Raw genomic sequence first — 16,807 nt, forward strand, 5'->3', positions numbered from 1 at the left:
TCCCAGCCCCCCGCCCAAAGGGCCCGTGTCTCGGATCGCCGGGGCATGGCGCCGTCCCGACCGCTCCCTCGGTGAGGAGGGGTTCCGGGTGGGCAGGGACCTCACGCGTCGCCCCCGGCTTGCTTGGGTCAATGATGAGAACTCATATGGTCTCGAAGAGCGATGATGACCTAAAAATCATGCTCAATAGGATTACGCTGAGGCCCAGTGCAGGGGACCGTGCGGGGATCAGCAGCAGCCCCCAGACCCTCGGGGCATTTGAGGGCGCGCTGCAGCTGGGCGCTAGAGGAGAACGAACGCGCGAGCGTCTCCGCGCGTTGGGCCCGGAGCCTAGGCGCCTCTGCGCGTGCCCACGGGGGTGTCCTGGCACTCAAGCCGGCCCCACCGCCCCCATCCTCTTCCCAGGACAGCTCCCCGGGAGCCAGGGCTTCGCCATCCTCGTCCCCTCGTGTCCTTCGGCGGGCCTGGCCGGCTAGGTCCTCGGTGTGTCGACATGCAGCAGAGGTGAGCGGAAGCCTCTGGGCTCGGAGGGAGGGGCCCGAGACGCCTTGGGAAGCGGGTAGCCCAGCAGTGACTCTGCAGCAGGCCGTGGGCTTGGGGTGGCGGTCCTCGTGGTCCAGACGTCGTGGGCCACCCCGGGAGCGGGTGCCCTTGAGCCATCCCAGGGGCAGGGGACGCGAGCGTGGGGCCGGGCGGCTGGCAAGACCCGGAAAGCGCAGAGTGGCCGCCATAGGATCAGGAGACCCTGAGGCCCCCTGATCCATCTGGGCGTGTCTCGTGGGCCTACGGACGTAGTGGACGTGAGACTTGTGGTCTCAGAAGCTTCTGTGATCTTCTGCCACGGGGTGTTGCTCGAGGCCCGGGACTTGGCTTGTTTCCGCGGGCTGACGAGGCCTGAGCTCCTGCCCCACAGCGCAGACGCCCAAGGCGTTGGAGACCCCACCAGGCTGCTTGCGAAGAGCGCAAGAGGATTCCTTGTGCTCGCGCGACAGCCGGGTTCCACGGGGCTACGGGGCGGAATCTGCGAGGGCCAGGCCCTTGCAGCCATTGGGTCGGAGCCTCTCTCTCCGGAGGCTCTCAAGCACCGGGGACCGGGTCCTGACGAAGCGGCGCTGCACGGCGAGAGTCGGGTACCTCGCCCAGGGCAGCCGGTGGGTGGTGTGCCTGGCCGTAGTGGTGGACAGTGACCTGGCATTCAGAGCTCGGCCCTGGGGCAGCCGTGGGCCCGAGCCACCTTGGGCTTCCGGGGTAGGGGCTCCGATCCTTGGCTCCCAGGTGGGACCATGGGGGGGTGGGCGGCGTCCTGGCCAAAAGTCCCTGACCGCCCCCCTCGGCTCACGTGCAAGGGGTGACAGCGGGGACACGCCAAAACCCTGTGCTCCGTGCCACGTTCACGGACCGTTCTGCCGACGGTGGTGCTGACACAGGGGCCTAGATCTCCCTTGTTTGGGGATGCCCTGGTAAGGGCAGCTGGGGCCCTGGGCCCTGCTCCGTCGTCTCGCACATCAGCCATGCGTGGGTCGGCCGTATGCCCGGCCCCCACCGGCCAGGACGTTGGGAAAGGTAGCCCTCGGCCGTCCGGCCGGTGCCCCGGACCAGGGCTTTTGGACAGCTGGTCTCTGCGTCTCTCCTCAGAACCGCATCCACACGCGGGGAGATCGCCCGCACCAGCTCGTCTTGCCTGGCCCGGCCCTGCCCACAGGTCCAATGTCTCAGGACCCCCGGCTCATGGCGCAGTCCTCCACGCAGCCCCGGTAAGCAGGTTCTGGGGGCGACGCGACCGCACGCATCGCCGCCAACCTGCTTGGGTCAATGATGACAACTCAAATGGTCTCGAAGAGCGATGATGACCTAAAAATCATGCTCAATAGGATTACGCTGAGGCCCAATGCAGGCGTCTGTGCCGGGATCAGCATCCCCCGGAGCCTCGGGGCCCTGGAGGGGCGCTGCCCTTGGGAGCTTGAGGCCAAGCATCCCCCGGGGATCCCTGCTCCTGCCCTGGAAAGCCCGTGCACGTCAGGGGCCCCTCGCGCGGTGTGGAGGCAGCCCACCCGGCCTAGAGACTGAATCCCCTCCCCTCCCCTGGACAGCTCCCTGGGAGCCATGCCTTAGGAACCCTTGTCTCCTTGTGTCTTGCAGCAGGCCTTGGGCGCCAGGTGGTAGGCGCGGCGTTGGCCACGACAGGTGAGTGGGAGACTCTGGGCCTGGCGGGAGACGGCAGGCGCCATGGGCGTCGTCCGCGAAGCCAGAGTCCCGGCACGGGGCTCTGGCTCCACCACTGAGCTACGGGTGGAGGCCCCCGTTGTCCACACAGCGTTGGCTTGCGCGTGATCAGGCTCCCTTGAGCCATCCCAGGTGCAGGGAACGCGAACGTTGGGCCGCGGGAACTGGCCGGGACTGGATCCCGGGGGGATGCCGCCATAGATCCGCGTGGCCCTGAGGCCTCCTTGGACCTCCCTTTGTGTCCTGTGCGCCCGTGAGGAGACGGGTCGGGAGACCCTTGGCGTCAGGGACTTCTGTCCCCCTCAGCGAGTGGCGGTTGCTCGAGCCAACCCCAGCGCATGTTTCTTGGGGCTGGAGCGGGCAGAGCTCCTGCCCTAGGCACCAGACTCCCAAGGACTTTGGGAGCCTGGGAGGCTGCTGAAGTACAGCCCTCGATGTTTGCTTGGGCTGCCGATGGAGCATGGTTTGGCTGGACATGGGCAAGAATGGGCGAGCCCCAGGCCACAGCGGACATTGGGCGAGAGCCTGTCGGGCCAGGCCCCCAGAGGAGGGGCCGCCACGCGGGGGGAGACTCTGGACCCTGTTGCAGGGCGGGCATTGGTCCCCTGCCTTCCGCTGGCGGGAGACCGTGACCCGCGACTCCCTCTCCAGACGTGGACCGTCTGGGCATGGGGGCCAACGTTGGCTGCGAGTGCCAGCGCCCGGATGCACGGACGGCAGCCGGGCCAATCTGGGGTTGGCGTCTGCCTGGCCATAAGTTCTGGGGCCGCCCCCGTTGGCTCGGGGGGGGCCCGGGAGGCATCGGGAGGGGGGGGGGGGGGGCACTCGATAACCTAGTGTTCCCGCCCACGTTCTGGGGCCTTTCTTAGCAAGGGGTGGTTCCCACAGGGGCCCTGATCTCCACAGGTTCTGGAGGTTCCAGGGATGTACAGCGGCTCCCCGGGGCCCTTTTCCTTGCTTGCGGCGGCTCCGAGCCTTGGGTCGTTCGTTCCTCCACCCGCCTGGCCAGCAGCGGCCAGGGCTCCGGGCGTGACCGATCGTGGCCGCATGGGGCACGAGCCACAGAGCAGGCCGTTCTGACGGCTGGCCTCTCCCTCTGTCCCTTAGACCCCCCCGTCCCCCAGGGAGGATCTCGCCTTGACGACCAAGTCTGGCTTCTCCCAGCCCCGCCCAAAGGGCCCGTGTCTCGGATCGCCGGGGCATGGCGCCGTCCCGACCGCTCCCTCGGTGAGGAGGGGTTCCGGGTGTGGGCAGGGACCTCACGCGTCGCCCCCGGCTTGCTTGGGTCAATGATGAGAACTCATATGGTCTCGAAGAGCGATGATGACCTAAAAATCATGCTCAATAGGATTACGCTGAGGCCCAGTGCAGGGGACCGTGCGGGGATCAGCAGCAGCCCCCAGACCCTCGGGGCATTTGAGGGCGCGCTGCAGCTGGGCGCTAGAGGAGAACGAACGCGCGAGCGTCTCCGCGCGTTGGGCCCGGAGCCTAGGCGCCTCTGCGCGTGCCCACGGGGGTGTCCTGGCACTCAAGCCGGCCCCCCCACCGCCCCCATCCTCTTCCCAGGACAGCTCCCCGGGAGCCAGGGCTTCGCCATCCTCGTCCCCTCGTGTCCTTCGGCGGGCCTGGCCGGCTAGGTCCTCGGTGTGTCGACATGCAGCAGAGGTGAGCGGAAGCCTCTGGGCTCGGAGGGAGGCCCGAGACGCCTTGGGAAGCGGGTAGCCCAGCAGTGACTCTGCAGCAGGCCGTGGGCTTGGGGTGGCGGTCCTCGTGGTCCAGACGTCGTGGGCCACCCCCGGGAGCGGGTGCCCTTGAGCCATCCCAGGGGCAGGGGACGCGAGCGTGGGGCCGGGCGGCTGGCAAGACCCGGAAAGCGCAGAGTGGCCGCCATAGGATCAGGAGACCCTGAGGCCCCCTGATCCATCTGGGCGTGTCTCGTGGGCCTACGGACGTAGTGGACGTGAGACTTGTGGTCTCAGAAGCTTCTGTGATCTTCTGCCACGGGGTGTTGCTCGAGGCCCGGGACTTGGCTTGTTTTCCGCGGGCTGACGAGGCCTGAGCTCCTGCCCCACAGCGCAGACGCCCAAGGCGTTGGAGACCCCACCAGGCTGCTTGCGAAGAGCGCAAGAGGATTCCTTGTGCTCGCGCGACAGCCGGGTTCCACGGGGCTACGGGGCGGAATCTGCGAGGGCCAGGCCCTTGCAGCCATTGGGTCGGAGCCTCTCTCCGGAGGCTCTCAAGCACCGGGGGACCGGGTCCTGACGAAGCGGCGCTGCACGGCGAGAGTCGGGTACCTCGCCCAGGGCAGCCGTGGGTGGGTGGTGTGCCTGGCCGTAGTGGTGGACAGTGACCTGGCATTCAGAGCTCGGCCCTGGGGCAGCCGTGGGCCCGAGCCACCTTGGGCTTCCGGGGTAGGGGCTCCGATCCTTGGCTCCCAGGTGGGACCATGGGGGGGTGGGCGGCGTCCTGGCCAAAAGTCCCTGACCGCCCCCCTCGGCTCACGTGCAAGGGTGACAGCGGGGACACGCCAAAACCCTGTGCTCCGTGCCACGTTCACGGACCGTTCTGCCGACGGTGGTGCTGACACAGGGGCCTAGATCTCCCTTGTTTGGGGATGCCCTGGTAAGGGCAGCTGGGGCCCTGGGCCCTGCTCCGTCGTCTCGCACATCAGCCATGCGTGGGTCGGCCGTATGCCCGGCCCCCACCGGCCAGGACGTTGGGAAAGGTAGCCCTCGGCCGTCCGGCCGGTGCCCCGGACCAGGGCTTTTGGACAGCTGGTCTCTGCGTCTCTCCTCAGAACCGCATCCACACGCGGGGAGATCGCCCGCACCAGCTCGTCTTGCCTGGCCCGGCCCTGCCCACAGGTCCAATGTCTCAGGACCCCGGCTCATGGCGCAGTCCTCCACGCAGCCCCGGTAAGCAGGTTCTGGGGGCGACGCGACCGCACGCATCGCCGCCAACCTGCTTGGGTCAATGATGACAACTCAAATGGTCTCGAAGAGCGATGATGACCTAAAAATCATGCTCAATAGGATTACGCTGAGGCCCAATGCAGGCGTCTGTGCCGGGATCAGCATCCCCCGGAGCCTCGGGGCCCTGGAGGGGCGCTGCCCTTGGGAGCTTGAGGCCAAGCATCCCCCGGGGATCCCTGCTCCTGCCCTGGAAAGCCCGTGCACGTCAGGGGCCCCTCGCGGTGTGGAGGCAGCCCACCCGGCCTAGAGACTGAATCCCCTCCCCTCCCCTGGACAGCTCCCTGGGAGCCATGCCTTAGGAACCCTTGTCTCCTTGTGTCTTGCAGCAGGCCTTGGGCGCCAGGTGGTAGGCGCGGCGTTGGCCACGACAGGTGAGTGGGAGACTCTGGGCCTGGCGGGAGACGGCAGGCGCCATGGGCGTCGTCCGCGAAGCCAGAGTCCCGGCACGGGGCTCTGGCTCCACCACTGAGCTACGGGTGGAGGCCCCCGTTGTCCACACAGCGTTGGCTTGCGCGTGATCAGGCTCCCTTGAGCCATCCCAGGTGCAGGGAACGCGAACGTTGGGCCGCGGGAACTGGCCGGGACTGGATCCCGGGGGGATGCCGCCATAGATCCGCGTGGCCCTGAGGCCTCCTTGGACCTCCCTTTGTGTCCTGTGCGCCCGTGAGGAGACGGGTCGGGAGACCCTTGGCGTCAGGGACTTCTGTCCCCCTCAGCGAGTGGCGGTTGCTCGAGCCAACCCCAGCGCATGTTTCTTGGGGCTGGAGCGGGCAGAGCTCCTGCCCTAGGCACCAGACTCCCAAGGACTTTGGGAGCCTGGGAGGCTGCTGAAGTACAGCCCTCGATGTTTGCTTGGGCTGCCGATGGAGCATGGTTTGGCTGGACATGGGCAAGAATGGGCGAGCCCCAGGCCACAGCGGGCATTGGGCGAGAGCCTGTCGGGCCAGGCCCCCAGAGGAGGGGCCGCCACGCGGGGAGACTCTGGACCCTGTTGCAGGGCGGGCATTGGTCCCCTGCCTTCCGCTGGCGGGAGACCGTGACCCGCGACTCCCTCTCCAGACGTGGACCGTCTGGGCATGGGGGCCAACGTTGGCTGCGAGTGCCAGCGCCCGGATGCACGGACGGCAGCCGGGCCAATCTGGGGTTGGCGTCTGCCTGGCCATAAGTTCTGGGGCCGCCCCCGTTGGCTCGGGGCCCGGGAGGCATCGGGAGGGGGGGGGGGCACTCGATAACCTAGTGTTCCCGCCCACGTTCTGGGGCCTTTCTTAGCAAGGGGTGGTTCCCACAGGGGCCCTGATCTCCACAGGTTCTGGAGGTTCCAGGGATGTACAGCGGCTCCCCGGGGCCCTTTTCCTTGCTTGCGGCGGCTCCGAGCCTTGGGTCGTTCGTTCCTCCACCCGCCTGGCCAGCAGCGGCCAGGGCTCCGGGCGTGACCGATCGTGGCCGCATGGGGCACGAGCCACAGAGCAGGCCGTTCTGACGGCTGGCCTCTCCCTCTGTCCTTAGAACCCCGTCCCCCAGGGAGGATCTCGCCTTGACGACCAAGTCTGGCTTCTCCCAGCCCCGCCCAAAGGGCCCGTGTCTCGGATCGCCGGGGCATGGCGCCGTCCCCCGACCGCTCCCTCGGTGAGGAGGGGTTCCGGGTGGGCAGGGACCTCACGCGTCGCCCCCGGCTTGCTTGGGTCAATGATGAGAACTCATATGGTCTCGAAGAGCGATGATGACCTAAAAATCATGCTCAATAGGATTACGCTGAGGCCCAGTGCAGGGGACCGTGCGGGGATCAGCAGCAGCCCCCAGACCCTCGGGGCATTTGAGGGCGCGCTGCAGCTGGGCGCTAGAGGAGAACGAACGAACGCGCGAGCGTCTCCGCGCGTTTGGGCCCGGAGCCTAGGCGCCTCTGCGCGTGCCCACGGGGGTGTCCTGGCACTCAAGCCGGCCCACCGCCCCCATCCTCTTCCCAGGACAGCTCCCCGGGAGCCAGGGCTTCGCCATCCTCGTCCCCTCGTGTCCTTCGGCGGGCCTGGCCGGCTAGGTCCTCGGTGTGTCGACATGCAGCAGAGGTGAGCGGAAGCCTCTGGGCTCGGAGGGAGGCCCGAGACGCCTTGGGAAGCGGGTAGCCCAGCAGTGACTCTGCAGCAGGCCGTGGGCTTGGGGTGGCGGTCCTCGTGGTCCAGACGTCGTGGGCCACCCCGGGAGCGGGTGCCCTTGAGCCATCCCAGGGGCAGGGGACGCGAGCGTGGGGCCGGGCGGCTGGCAAGACCCGGAAAGCGCAGAGTGGCCGCCATAGGATCAGGAGACCCTGAGGCCCCCTGATCCATCTGGGCGTGTCTCGTGGGCCTACGGACGTAGTGGACGTGAGACTTGTGGTCTCAGAAGCTTCTGTGATCTTCTGCCACGGGGTGTTGCTCGAGGCCCGGGACTTGGCTTGTTTCCGCGGGCTGACGAGGCCTGAGCTCCTGCCCCACAGCGCAGACGCCCAAGGCGTTGGAGACCCCACCAGGCTGCTTGCGAAGAGCGCAAGAGGATTCCTTGTGCTCGCGCGACAGCCGGGTTCCACGGGGCTACGGGGCGGAATCTGCGAGGGCCAGGCCCTTGCAGCCATTGGGTCGGAGCCTCTCTCCGGAGGCTCTCAAGCACCGGGGACCGGGTCCTGACGAAGCGGCGCTGCACGGCGAGAGTCGGGTACCTCGCCCAGGGCAGCCGGTGGGTGGTGTGCCTGGCCGTAGTGGTGGACAGTGACCTGGCATTCAGAGCTCGGCCCTGGGGCAGCCGTGGGCCCGAGCCACCTTGGGCTTCCGGGGTAGGGGCTCCGATCCTTGGCTCCCAGGTGGGACCATGGGGGGGTGGGCGGCGTCCTGGCCAAAAGTCCCTGACCGCCCCCCTCGGCTCACGTGCAAGGGTGACAGCGGGGACACGCCAAAACCCTGTGCTCCGTGCCACGTTCACGGACCGTTCTGCCGACGGTGGTGCTGACACAGGGGCCTAGATCTCCCTTGTTTGGGGATGCCCTGGTAAGGGCAGCTGGGGCCCTGGGCCCTGCTCCGTCGTCTCGCACATCAGCCATGCGTGGGTCGGCCGTATGCCCGGCCCCCACCGGCCAGGACGTTGGGAAAGGTAGCCCTCGGCCGTCCGGCCGGTGCCCCGGACCAGGGCTTTTGGACAGCTGGTCTCTGCGTCTCTCCTCAGAACCGCATCCACACGCGGGGAGATCGCCCGCACCAGCTCGTCTTGCCTGGCCCGGCCCTGCCCACAGGTCCAATGTCTCAGACCCCCCCGGCTCATGGCGCAGTCCTCCACGCAGCCCCGGTAAGCAGGTTCTGGGGGCGACGCGACCGCACGCATCGCCGCCAACCTGCTTGGGTCAATGATGACAACTCAAATGGTCTCGAAGAGCGATGATGACCTAAAAATCATGCTCAATAGGATTACGCTGAGGCCCAATGCAGGCGTCTGTGCCGGGATCAGCATCCCCCGGAGCCTCGGGGCCCTGGAGGGGCGCTGCCCTTGGGAGCTTGAGGCCAAGCATCCCCCGGGGATCCCTGCTCCTGCCCTGGAAAGCCCGTGCACGTCAGGGGCCCCTCGCGGTGTGGAGGCAGCCCACCCGGCCTAGAGACTGAATCCCCTCCCCTCCCCTGGACAGCTCCCTGGGAGCCATGCCTTAGGAACCCTTGTCTCCTTGTGTCTTGCAGCAGGCCTTGGGCGCCAGGTGGTAGGCGCGGCGTTGGCCACGACAGGTGAGTGGGAGACTCTGGGCCTGGCGGGAGACGGCAGGCGCCATGGGCGTCGTCCGCGAAGCCAGAGTCCCGGCACGGGGCTCTGGCTCCACCACTGAGCTACGGGTGGAGGCCCCCGTTGTCCACACAGCGTTGGCTTGCGCGTGATCAGGCTCCCTTGAGCCATCCCAGGTGCAGGGAACGCGAACGTTGGGCCGCGGGAACTGGCCGGGACTGGATCCCGGGGGGATGCCGCCATAGATCCGCGTGGCCCTGAGGCCTCCTTGGACCTCCTTTTGTGTCCCTGTGCGCCCGTGAGGAGACGGGTCGGGAGACCCTTGGCGTCAGGGACTTCTGTCCCCCTCAGCGAGTGGCGGTTGCTCGAGCCAACCCCAGCGCATGTTTCTTGGGGCTGGAGCGGGCAGAGCTCCTGCCCTAGGCACCAGACTCCCAAGGACTTTGGGAGCCTGGGAGGCTGCTGAAGTACAGCCCTCGATGTTTGCTTGGGCTGCCGATGGAGCATGGTTTGGCTGGACATGGGCAAGAATGGGCGAGCCCCAGGCCACAGCGGGCATTGGGCGAGAGCCTGTCGGGCCAGGCCCCCAGAGGAGGGGCCGCCACGCGGGGAGACTCTGGACCCTGTTGCAGGGCGGGCATTGGTCCCCTGCCTTCCGCTGGCGGGAGACCGTGACCCGCGACTCCCTCTCCAGACGTGGACCGTCTGGGCATGGGGGCCAACGTTGGCTGCGAGTGCCAGCGCCCGGATGCACGGACGGCAGCCGGGCCAATCTGGGGTTGGCGTCTGCCTGGCCATAAGTTCTGGGGCCGCCCCCGTTGGCTCGGGGCCCGGGAGGCATCGGGAGGGGGGGGGGCGGCACTCGATAACCTAGTGTTCCCGCCCACGTTCTGGGGCCTTTCTTAGCAAGGGGTGGTTCCCACAGGGGCCCTGATCTCCACAGGTTCTGGAGGCCCAGGGATGTACAGCGGCTCCCCGGGGCCCTTTTCCTTGCTTGCGGCGGCTCCGAGCCTTGGGTCGTCGTCGTTCTCCACCCGCCTGGCCAGCAGCGGCCAGGGCTCCGGGCGTGACCGATCGTGGCCGCATGGGGCACGAGCCACAGAGCAGGCCGTTCTGACGGCTGGCCTCTCCCTCTGTCCTTAGAACCCCGTCCCCCAGGGAGGATCTCGCCTTGACGACCAAGTCTGGCTTCTCCCAGCCCCGCCCAAAGGGCCCGTGTCTCGGATCGCCGGGGCATGGCGCCGTCCCGACCGCTCCCTCGGTGAGGAGGGGTTCCGGGTGGGCAGGGACCTCACGCGTCGCCCCCGGCTTGCTTGGGTCAATGATGAGAACTCATATGGTCTCGAAGAGCGATGATGACCTAAAAATCATGCTCAATAGGATTACGCTGAGGCCCAGTGCAGGGGACCGTGCGGGGATCAGCAGCAGCCCCCAGACCCTCGGGGCATTTGAGGGCGCGCTGCAGCTGGGCGCTAGAGGAGAACGAACGCGCGAGCGTCTCCGCGCGTTGGGCCCGGAGCCTAGGCGCCTCTGCGCGTGCCCACGGGGGTGTCCTGGCACTCAAGCCGGCCCACCGCCCCCATCCTCTTCCCAGGACAGCTCCCCGGGAGCCAGGGCTTCGCCATCCTCGTCCCCTCGTGTCCTTCGGCGGGCCTGGCCGGCTAGGTCCTCGGTGTGTCGACATGCAGCAGAGGTGAGCGGAAGCCTCTGGGCTCGGAGGGAGGCCCGAGACGCCTTGGGAAGCGGGTAGCCCAGCAGTGACTCTGCAGCAGGCCGTGGGCTTGGGGTGGCGGTCCTCGTGGTCCAGACGTCGTGGGCCACCCCGGGAGCGGGTGCCCTTGAGCCATCCCAGGGGCAGGGGACGCGAGCGTGGGGCCGGGCGGCTGGCAAGACCCGGAAAGCGCAGAGTGGCCGCCATAGGATCAGGAGACCCTGAGGCCCCCTGATCCATCTGGGCGTGTCTCGTGGGCCTACGGACGTAGTGGACGTGAGACTTGTGGTCTCAGAAGCTTCTGTGATCTTCTGCCACGGGTGTGTTGCTCGAGGCCCGGGACTTGGCTTGTTTCCGCGGGCTGACGAGGCCTGAGCTCCTGCCCCACAGCGCAGACGCCCAAGGCGTTGGAGACCCCACCAGGCTGCTTGCGAAGAGCGCAAGAGGATTCCTTGTGCTCGCGCGACAGCCGGGTTCCACGGGGCTACGGGGCGGAATCTGCGAGGGCCAGGCCCTTGCAGCCATTGGGTCGGAGCCTCTCTCCGGAGGCTCTCAAGCACCGGGGACCGGGTCCTGACGAAGCGGCGCTGCACGGCGAGAGTCGGGTACCTCGCCCAGGGCAGCCGGTGGGTGGTGTGCCTGGCCGTAGTGGTGGACAGTGACCTGGCATTCAGAGCTCGGCCCTGGGGCAGCCGTGGGCCCGAGCCACCTTGGGCTTCGGGGGGGTAGGGGCTCCGATCCTTGGCTCCCAGGTGGGACCATGGGGGGGTGGGCGGCGTCCTGGCCAAAAGTCCCTGACCGCCCCCCTCGGCTCACGTGCAAGGGTGTGACAGCGGGGACACGCCAAAACCCTGTGCTCCGTGCCACGTTCACGGACCGTTCTGCCGACGGTGGTGCTGACACAGGGGCCTAGATCTCCCTTGTTTGGGGATGCCCTGGTAAGGGCAGCTGGGGCCCTGGGCCCTGCTCCGTCGTCTCGCACATCAGCCATGCGTGGGTCGGCCGTATGCCCCCGGCCCCCACCGGCCAGGACGTTGGGAAAGGTAGCCCTCGGCCGTCCGGCCGGTGCCCCGGACCAGGGCTTTTGGACAGCTGGTCTCTGCGTCTCTCCTCAGAACCGCATCCACACGCGGGGAGATCGCCCGCACCAGCTCGTCTTGCCTGGCCCGGCCCTGCCCACAGGTCCAATGTCTCAGGACCCCGGCTCATGGCGCAGTCCTCCACGCAGCCCCGGTAAGCAGGTTCTGGGGGCGACGCGACCGCACGCATCGCCGCCAACCTGCTTGGGTCAATGATGACAACTCAAATGGTCTCGAAGAGCGATGATGACCTAAAAATCATGCTCAATAGGATTACGCTGAGGCCCAATGCAGGCGTCTGTGCCGGGATCAGCATCCCCCGGAGCCTCGGGGCCCTGGAGGGGCGCTGCCCTTGGGAGCTTGAGGCCAAGCATCCCCCGGGGATCCCTGCTCCTGCCCTGGAAAGCCCGTGCACGTCAGGGGCCCCTCGCGGTGTGGAGGCAGCCCACCCGGCCTAGAGACTGAATCCCCTCCCCTCCCCTGGACAGCTCCCTGGGAGCCATGCCTTAGGAACCCTTGTCTCCTTGTGTCTTGCAGCAGGCCTTGGGCGCCAGGTGGTAGGCGCGGCGTTGGCCACGACAGGTGAGTGGGAGACTCTGGGCCTGGCGGGAGACGGCAGGCGCCATGGGGGCGTCGTCCGCGAAGCCAGAGTCCCGGCACGGGGCTCTGGCTCCACCACTGAGCTACGGGTGGAGGCCCCCGTTGTCCACACAGCGTTGGCTTGCGCGTGATCAGGCTCCCTTGAGCCATCCCAGGTGCAGGGAACGCGAACGTTGGGCCGCGGGAACTGGCCGGGACTGGATCCCGGGGGGATGCCGCCATAGATCCGCGTGGCCCTGAGGCCTCCTTGGACCTCCCTTTGTGTCCTGTGCGCCCGTGAGGAGACGGGTCGGGAGACCCTTGGCGTCAGGGACTTCTGTCCCCCTCAGCGAGTGGCGGTTGCTCGAGCCAACCCCAGCGCATGTTTCTTGGGGCTGGAGCGGGCAGAGCTCCTGCCCTAGGCACCAGACTCCCAAGGACTTTGGGAGCCTGGGAGGCTGCTGAAGTACAGCCCTCGATGTTTGCTTGGGCTGCCGATGGAGCATGGTTTGGCTGGACATGGGCAAGAATGGGCGAGCCCCAGGCCACAGCGGACATTGGGCGAGAGCCTGTCGGGCCAGGCCCCCAGAGGAGGGGCCGCCACGCGGGGAGACTCTGGACCCTGTTGCAGGGCGGGCATTGGTCCCCTGCCTTCCGCTGGCGGGAGACCGTGACCCGCGACTCCCTCTCCAGACGTGGACCGTCTGGGCATGGGGGCCAACGTTGGCTGCGAGTGCCAGCGCCCGGATGCACGGACGGCAGCCGGGCCAATCTGGGGTTGGCGTCTGCCTGGCCATAAGTTCTGGGGCCGCCCCCGTTGGCTCGGGGCCCGGGAGGCATCGGGAGGGGGGGGGGGGGGCACTCGATAACCTAGTGTTCCCGCCCACGTTCTGGGGCCTTTCTTAGCAAGGGGTGGTTCCCACAGGGGCCCTGATCTCCACAGGTTCTGGAGGTTCCAGGGATGTACAGCGGCTCCCCGGGGCCCTTTTCCTTGCTTGCGGCGGCTCCGAGCCTTGGGTCGTTCGTTCCTCCACCCGCCTGGCCAGCAGCGGCCAGGGCTCCGGGCGTGACCGATCGTGGCCGCATGGGGCACGAGCCACAGAGCAGGCCGTTCTGACGGCTGGCCTCTCCCTCTGTCCTTAGAACCCCGTCCCAGGGAGGATCTCGCCTTGACGACCAAGTCTGGCTTCTCCCAGCCCCGCCCAAAGGGCCCGTGTCTCGGATCGCCGGGGCATGGCGCCGTCCCGACCCGCTCCCTCGGTGAGGAGGGGTTCCGGGTGGGCAGGGACCTCACGCGTCGCCCCCGGCTTGCTTGGGTCAATGATGAGAACTCATATGGTCTCGAAGAGCGATGATGACCTAAAAATCATGCTCAATAGGATTACGCTGAGGCCCAGTGCAGGGGACCGTGCGGGGATCAGCAGCAGCCCCCAGACCCTCGGGGCATTTGAGGGCGCGCTGCAGCTGGGCGCTAGAGGAGAACGAACGCGCGAGCGTCTCCGCGCGTTGGGCCCGGAGCCTAGGCGCCTCTGCGCGTGCCCACGGGGGGGTGTCCTGGCACTCAAGCCGGCCCCCACCGCCCCCATCCTCTTCCCAGGACAGCTCCCCGGGAGCCAGGGCTTCGCCATCCTCGTCCCCTCGTGTCCTTCGGCGGGCCTGGCCGGCTAGGTCCTCGGTGTGTCGACATGCAGCAGAGGTGAGCGGAAGCCTCTGGGCTCGGAGGGAGGCCCGAGACGCCTTGGGAAGCGGGTAGCCCAGCAGTGACTCTGCAGCAGGCCGTGGGCTTGGGGTGGCGGTCCTCGTGGTCCAGACGTCGTGGGCCACCCCCGGAGCGGGTGCCCTTGAGCCATCCCAGGGGCAGGGGACGCGAGCGTGGGGCCGGGCGGCTGGCAAGACCCGGAAAGCGCAGAGTGGCCGCCATAGGATCAGGAGACCCTGAGGCCCCCTGATCCATCTGGGCGTGTCTCGTGGGCCTACGGACGTAGTGGACGTGAGACTTGTGGTCTCAGAAGCTTCTGTGATCTTTCTGCCACGGGGTGTTGCTCGAGGCCCGGGACTTGGCTTGTTTCCGCGGGCTGACGAGGCCTGAGCTCCTGCCCCACAGCGCAGACGCCCAAGGCGTTGGAGACCCCACCAGGCTGCTTGCGAAGAGCGCAAGAGGATTCCTTGTGCTCGCGCGACAGCCGGGTTCCACGGGGCTACGGGGCGGAATCTGCGAGGGCCAGGCCCTTGCAGCCATTTGGGTCGGAGCCTCTCTCCGGAGGCTCTCAAGCACCGGGGACCGGGTCCTGACGAAGCGGCGCTGCACGGCGAGAGTCGGGTACCTCGCCCAGGGCAGCCGGTGGGTGGTGTGCCTGGCCGTAGTGGTGGACAGTGACCTGGCATTCAGAGCTCGGCCCTGGGGCAGCCGTGGGCCCGAGCCACCTTGGGCTTCCGGGGTAGGGGCTCCGATCCTTGGCTCCCAGGTGGGACCATGGGGGGGTGGGCGGCGTCCTGGCCAAAAGTCCCTGACCGCCCCCCTCGGCTCACGTGCAAGGGTGACAGCGGGGACACGCCAAAACCCTGTGCTCCGTGCCACGTTCACGGACCGTTCTGCCGACGGTGGTGCTGACACAGGGGCCTAGATCTCCCTTGTTTGGGGATGCCCTGGTAAGGGCAGCTGGGGCCCTGGGCCCTGCTCCGTCGTCTCGCACATCAGCCATGCGTGGGTCGGCCGTATGCCCGGCCCCCACCGGCCAGGACGTTGGGAAAGGTAGCCCTCGGCCGTCCGGCCGGTGCCCCGGACCAGGGCTTTTGGACAGCTGGTCTCTGCGTCTCTCCTCAGAACCGCATCCACACGCGGGGAGATCGCCCGCACCAGCTCGTCTTGCCTGGCCCGGCCCTGCCCACAGGTCCAATGTCTCAGGACCCCGGCTCATGGCGCAGTCCTCCACGCAGCCCCGGTAAGCAGGTTCTGGGGGCGACGCGACCGCACGCATCGCCGCCAACCTGCTTGGGTCAATGATGACAACTCAAATGGTCTCGAAGAGCGATGATGACCTAAAAATCATGCTCAATAGGATTACGCTGAGGCCCAATGCAGGCGTCTGTGCCGGGATCAGCATCCCCCGGAGCCTCGGGGCCCTGGAGGGGCGCTGCCCTTGGGAGCTTGAGGCCAAGCATCCCCCGGGGATCCCTGCTCCTGCCCTGGAAAGCCCGTGCACGTCAGGGGCCCCTCGCGGTGTGGAGGCAGCCCACCCGGCCTAGAGACTGAATCCCCTCCCCTCCCCTGGACAGCTCCCTGGGAGCCATGCCTTAGGAACCCTTGTCTCCTTGTGTCTTGCAGCAGGCCTTGGGCGCCAGGTGGTAGGCGCGGCGTTGGCCACGACAGGTGAGTGGGAGACTCTGGGCCTGGCGGGAGACGGCAGGCGCCATGGGCGTCGTCCGCGAAGCCAGAGTCCCGGCACGGGGCTCTGGCTCCACCACTGAGCTACGGGTGGAGGCCCCCGTTGTCCACACAGCGTTGGCTTGCGCGTGATCAGGCTCCCTTGAGCCATCCCAGGTGCAGGGAACGCGAACGTTGGGCCGCGGGAACTGGCCGGGACTGGATCCCGGGGGGGATGCCGCCATAGATCCGCGTGGCCCTGAGGCCTCCTTGGACCTCCCTTGGTGTCCTGTGCGCCCGTGAGGAGACGGGTCGGGAGACCCTTGGCGTCAGGGACTTCTGTCCCCCTCAGCGAGTGGCGGTTGCTCGAGCCAACCCCAGCGCATGTTTCTTGGGGCTGGAGCGGGCAGAGCTCCTGCCCTAGGCACCAGACTCCCAAGGACTTTGGGAGCCTGGGAGGCTGCTGAAGTACAGCCCTCGATGTTTGCTTGGGCTGCCGATGGAGCATGGTTTGGCTGGACATGGGCAAGAATGGGCGAGCCCCAGGCCACAGCGGACATTGGGCGAGAGCCTGTCGGGCCAGGCCCCCAGAGGAGGGGCCGCCACGCGGGGAGACTCTGGACCCTGTTGCAGGGCGGGCATTGGTCCCCTGCCTTCCGCTGGCGGGAGACCGTGACCCGCGACTCCCTCTCCAGACGTGGACCGTCTGGGCATGGGGGCCAACGTTGGCTGCGAGTGCCAGCGCCCGGATGCACGGACGGCAGCCGGGCCAATCTGGGGTTGGGCGTCTGCCTGGCCATAAGTTCTGGGGGCCGCCCCCGTTGGCTCGGGGCCCGGGCGGCATCGGGGGGGGGGGGGGGCACTCGATAACCTAGTGTTCCCGCCCACGTTCTGGGGCCTTTCTTAGCAAGGGGTGGTTCCCACAGGGGCCCTGATCTCCACAGGTTCTGGAGGTTCCAGGGATGTACAGCGGCTCCCCGGGGCCCTTTTCCTTGCTTGCGGCGGCTCCGAGCCTTGGGTCGTTCGTTCCTCCACCCGCCTGGCCAGCAGCGGCCAGGGCTCCGGGCGTGACCGATCGTGGCCGCATGGGGCACGAGCCACAGAGCAGGCCGTTCTGACGGCTGGCCTCTCCCTCTGTCCTTAGAAC

General features: G+C 67.9%; 2 protein-coding genes, 3 long non-coding RNA genes and 10 other non-coding genes across 15 annotated transcripts; all 15 read left to right on the forward strand.

Moving 5' to 3' along the window:
* Window positions 1-7: 7 nt before the first annotated feature.
* LOC123389316 lies at window positions 8-1,720 on the forward strand. The gene is made up of 3 exons (XR_006603919.1): window positions 8-71; window positions 406-504; window positions 1,636-1,720. It is a non-coding gene; the product is annotated as an uncharacterized LOC123389316 (long non-coding RNA).
* LOC123389423 lies at window positions 126-206 on the forward strand. The gene has a single exon (XR_006604026.1). It is a non-coding gene; the product is annotated as a small nucleolar RNA SNORD115 (small nucleolar RNA).
* Window positions 1,721-1,806: 86 nt separating the features above from the next.
* LOC123389450 lies at window positions 1,807-1,887 on the forward strand. The gene has a single exon (XR_006604051.1). It is a non-coding gene; the product is annotated as a small nucleolar RNA SNORD115 (small nucleolar RNA).
* Window positions 1,816-6,801, forward strand: LOC123389281. The gene is made up of 8 exons (XM_045070419.1): window positions 1,816-2,005; window positions 2,140-2,184; window positions 2,875-2,930; window positions 3,331-3,450; window positions 3,790-3,888; window positions 5,021-5,138; window positions 5,522-5,566; window positions 6,702-6,801. Exons 1-8 carry the CDS (start codon window positions 1,816-1,818, stop codon window positions 6,731-6,733), a joined length of 705 nt encoding a protein of 234 aa, XP_044926354.1. The 3' UTR covers window positions 6,734-6,801.
* On the forward strand, window positions 3,507-3,587 carry LOC123389424. Its single transcript, XR_006604027.1, has one exon. It is a non-coding gene; the product is annotated as a small nucleolar RNA SNORD115 (small nucleolar RNA).
* Window positions 5,191-5,271, forward strand: LOC123389336. Its single transcript, XR_006603948.1, has one exon. It is a non-coding gene; the product is annotated as a small nucleolar RNA SNORD115 (small nucleolar RNA).
* Window positions 6,802-6,805: 4 nt separating the features above from the next.
* On the forward strand, window positions 6,806-8,466 carry LOC123389318. Its single transcript, XR_006603923.1, has 3 exons — window positions 6,806-6,821; window positions 7,160-7,258; window positions 8,385-8,466. It is a non-coding gene; the product is annotated as an uncharacterized LOC123389318 (long non-coding RNA).
* On the forward strand, window positions 6,876-6,956 carry LOC123389425. The gene has a single exon (XR_006604028.1). It is a non-coding gene; the product is annotated as a small nucleolar RNA SNORD115 (small nucleolar RNA).
* A 5-nt stretch (window positions 8,467-8,471) lies between the features above and the next one.
* Window positions 8,472-13,651, forward strand: LOC123389282 (translation initiation factor IF-2-like). Its single transcript, XM_045070420.1, has 7 exons — window positions 8,472-8,504; window positions 8,888-8,932; window positions 10,071-10,188; window positions 10,522-10,620; window positions 11,754-11,871; window positions 12,255-12,299; window positions 13,440-13,651. Exons 1-7 carry the CDS (start codon window positions 8,479-8,481, stop codon window positions 13,649-13,651), a joined length of 663 nt encoding a protein of 220 aa, XP_044926355.1. The 5' UTR covers window positions 8,472-8,478.
* LOC123389337 lies at window positions 8,557-8,637 on the forward strand. Its single transcript, XR_006603949.1, has one exon. It is a non-coding gene; the product is annotated as a small nucleolar RNA SNORD115 (small nucleolar RNA).
* LOC123389426 lies at window positions 10,243-10,323 on the forward strand. Its single transcript, XR_006604029.1, has one exon. It is a non-coding gene; the product is annotated as a small nucleolar RNA SNORD115 (small nucleolar RNA).
* On the forward strand, window positions 11,924-12,004 carry LOC123389338. The gene has a single exon (XR_006603950.1). It is a non-coding gene; the product is annotated as a small nucleolar RNA SNORD115 (small nucleolar RNA).
* LOC123389427 lies at window positions 13,611-13,691 on the forward strand. Its single transcript, XR_006604030.1, has one exon. It is a non-coding gene; the product is annotated as a small nucleolar RNA SNORD115 (small nucleolar RNA).
* Window positions 13,692-13,884: 193 nt separating this feature from the next.
* LOC123389307 lies at window positions 13,885-15,884 on the forward strand. The gene is made up of 3 exons (XR_006603898.1): window positions 13,885-13,992; window positions 15,121-15,238; window positions 15,622-15,884. It is a non-coding gene; the product is annotated as an uncharacterized LOC123389307 (long non-coding RNA).
* Window positions 15,291-15,371, forward strand: LOC123389339. The gene has a single exon (XR_006603951.1). It is a non-coding gene; the product is annotated as a small nucleolar RNA SNORD115 (small nucleolar RNA).
* Window positions 15,885-16,807: the final 923 nt, after the last annotated feature.

This window comes from Mustela putorius, unplaced genomic scaffold, assembly GCF_011764305.1.
Source record: "Mustela putorius furo isolate JIRA1106 unplaced genomic scaffold, ASM1176430v1.1 tig00003972_pilon_pilon_pilon, whole genome shotgun sequence".
NCBI lineage: Eukaryota > Metazoa > Chordata > Mammalia > Carnivora > Mustelidae > Mustela > Mustela putorius.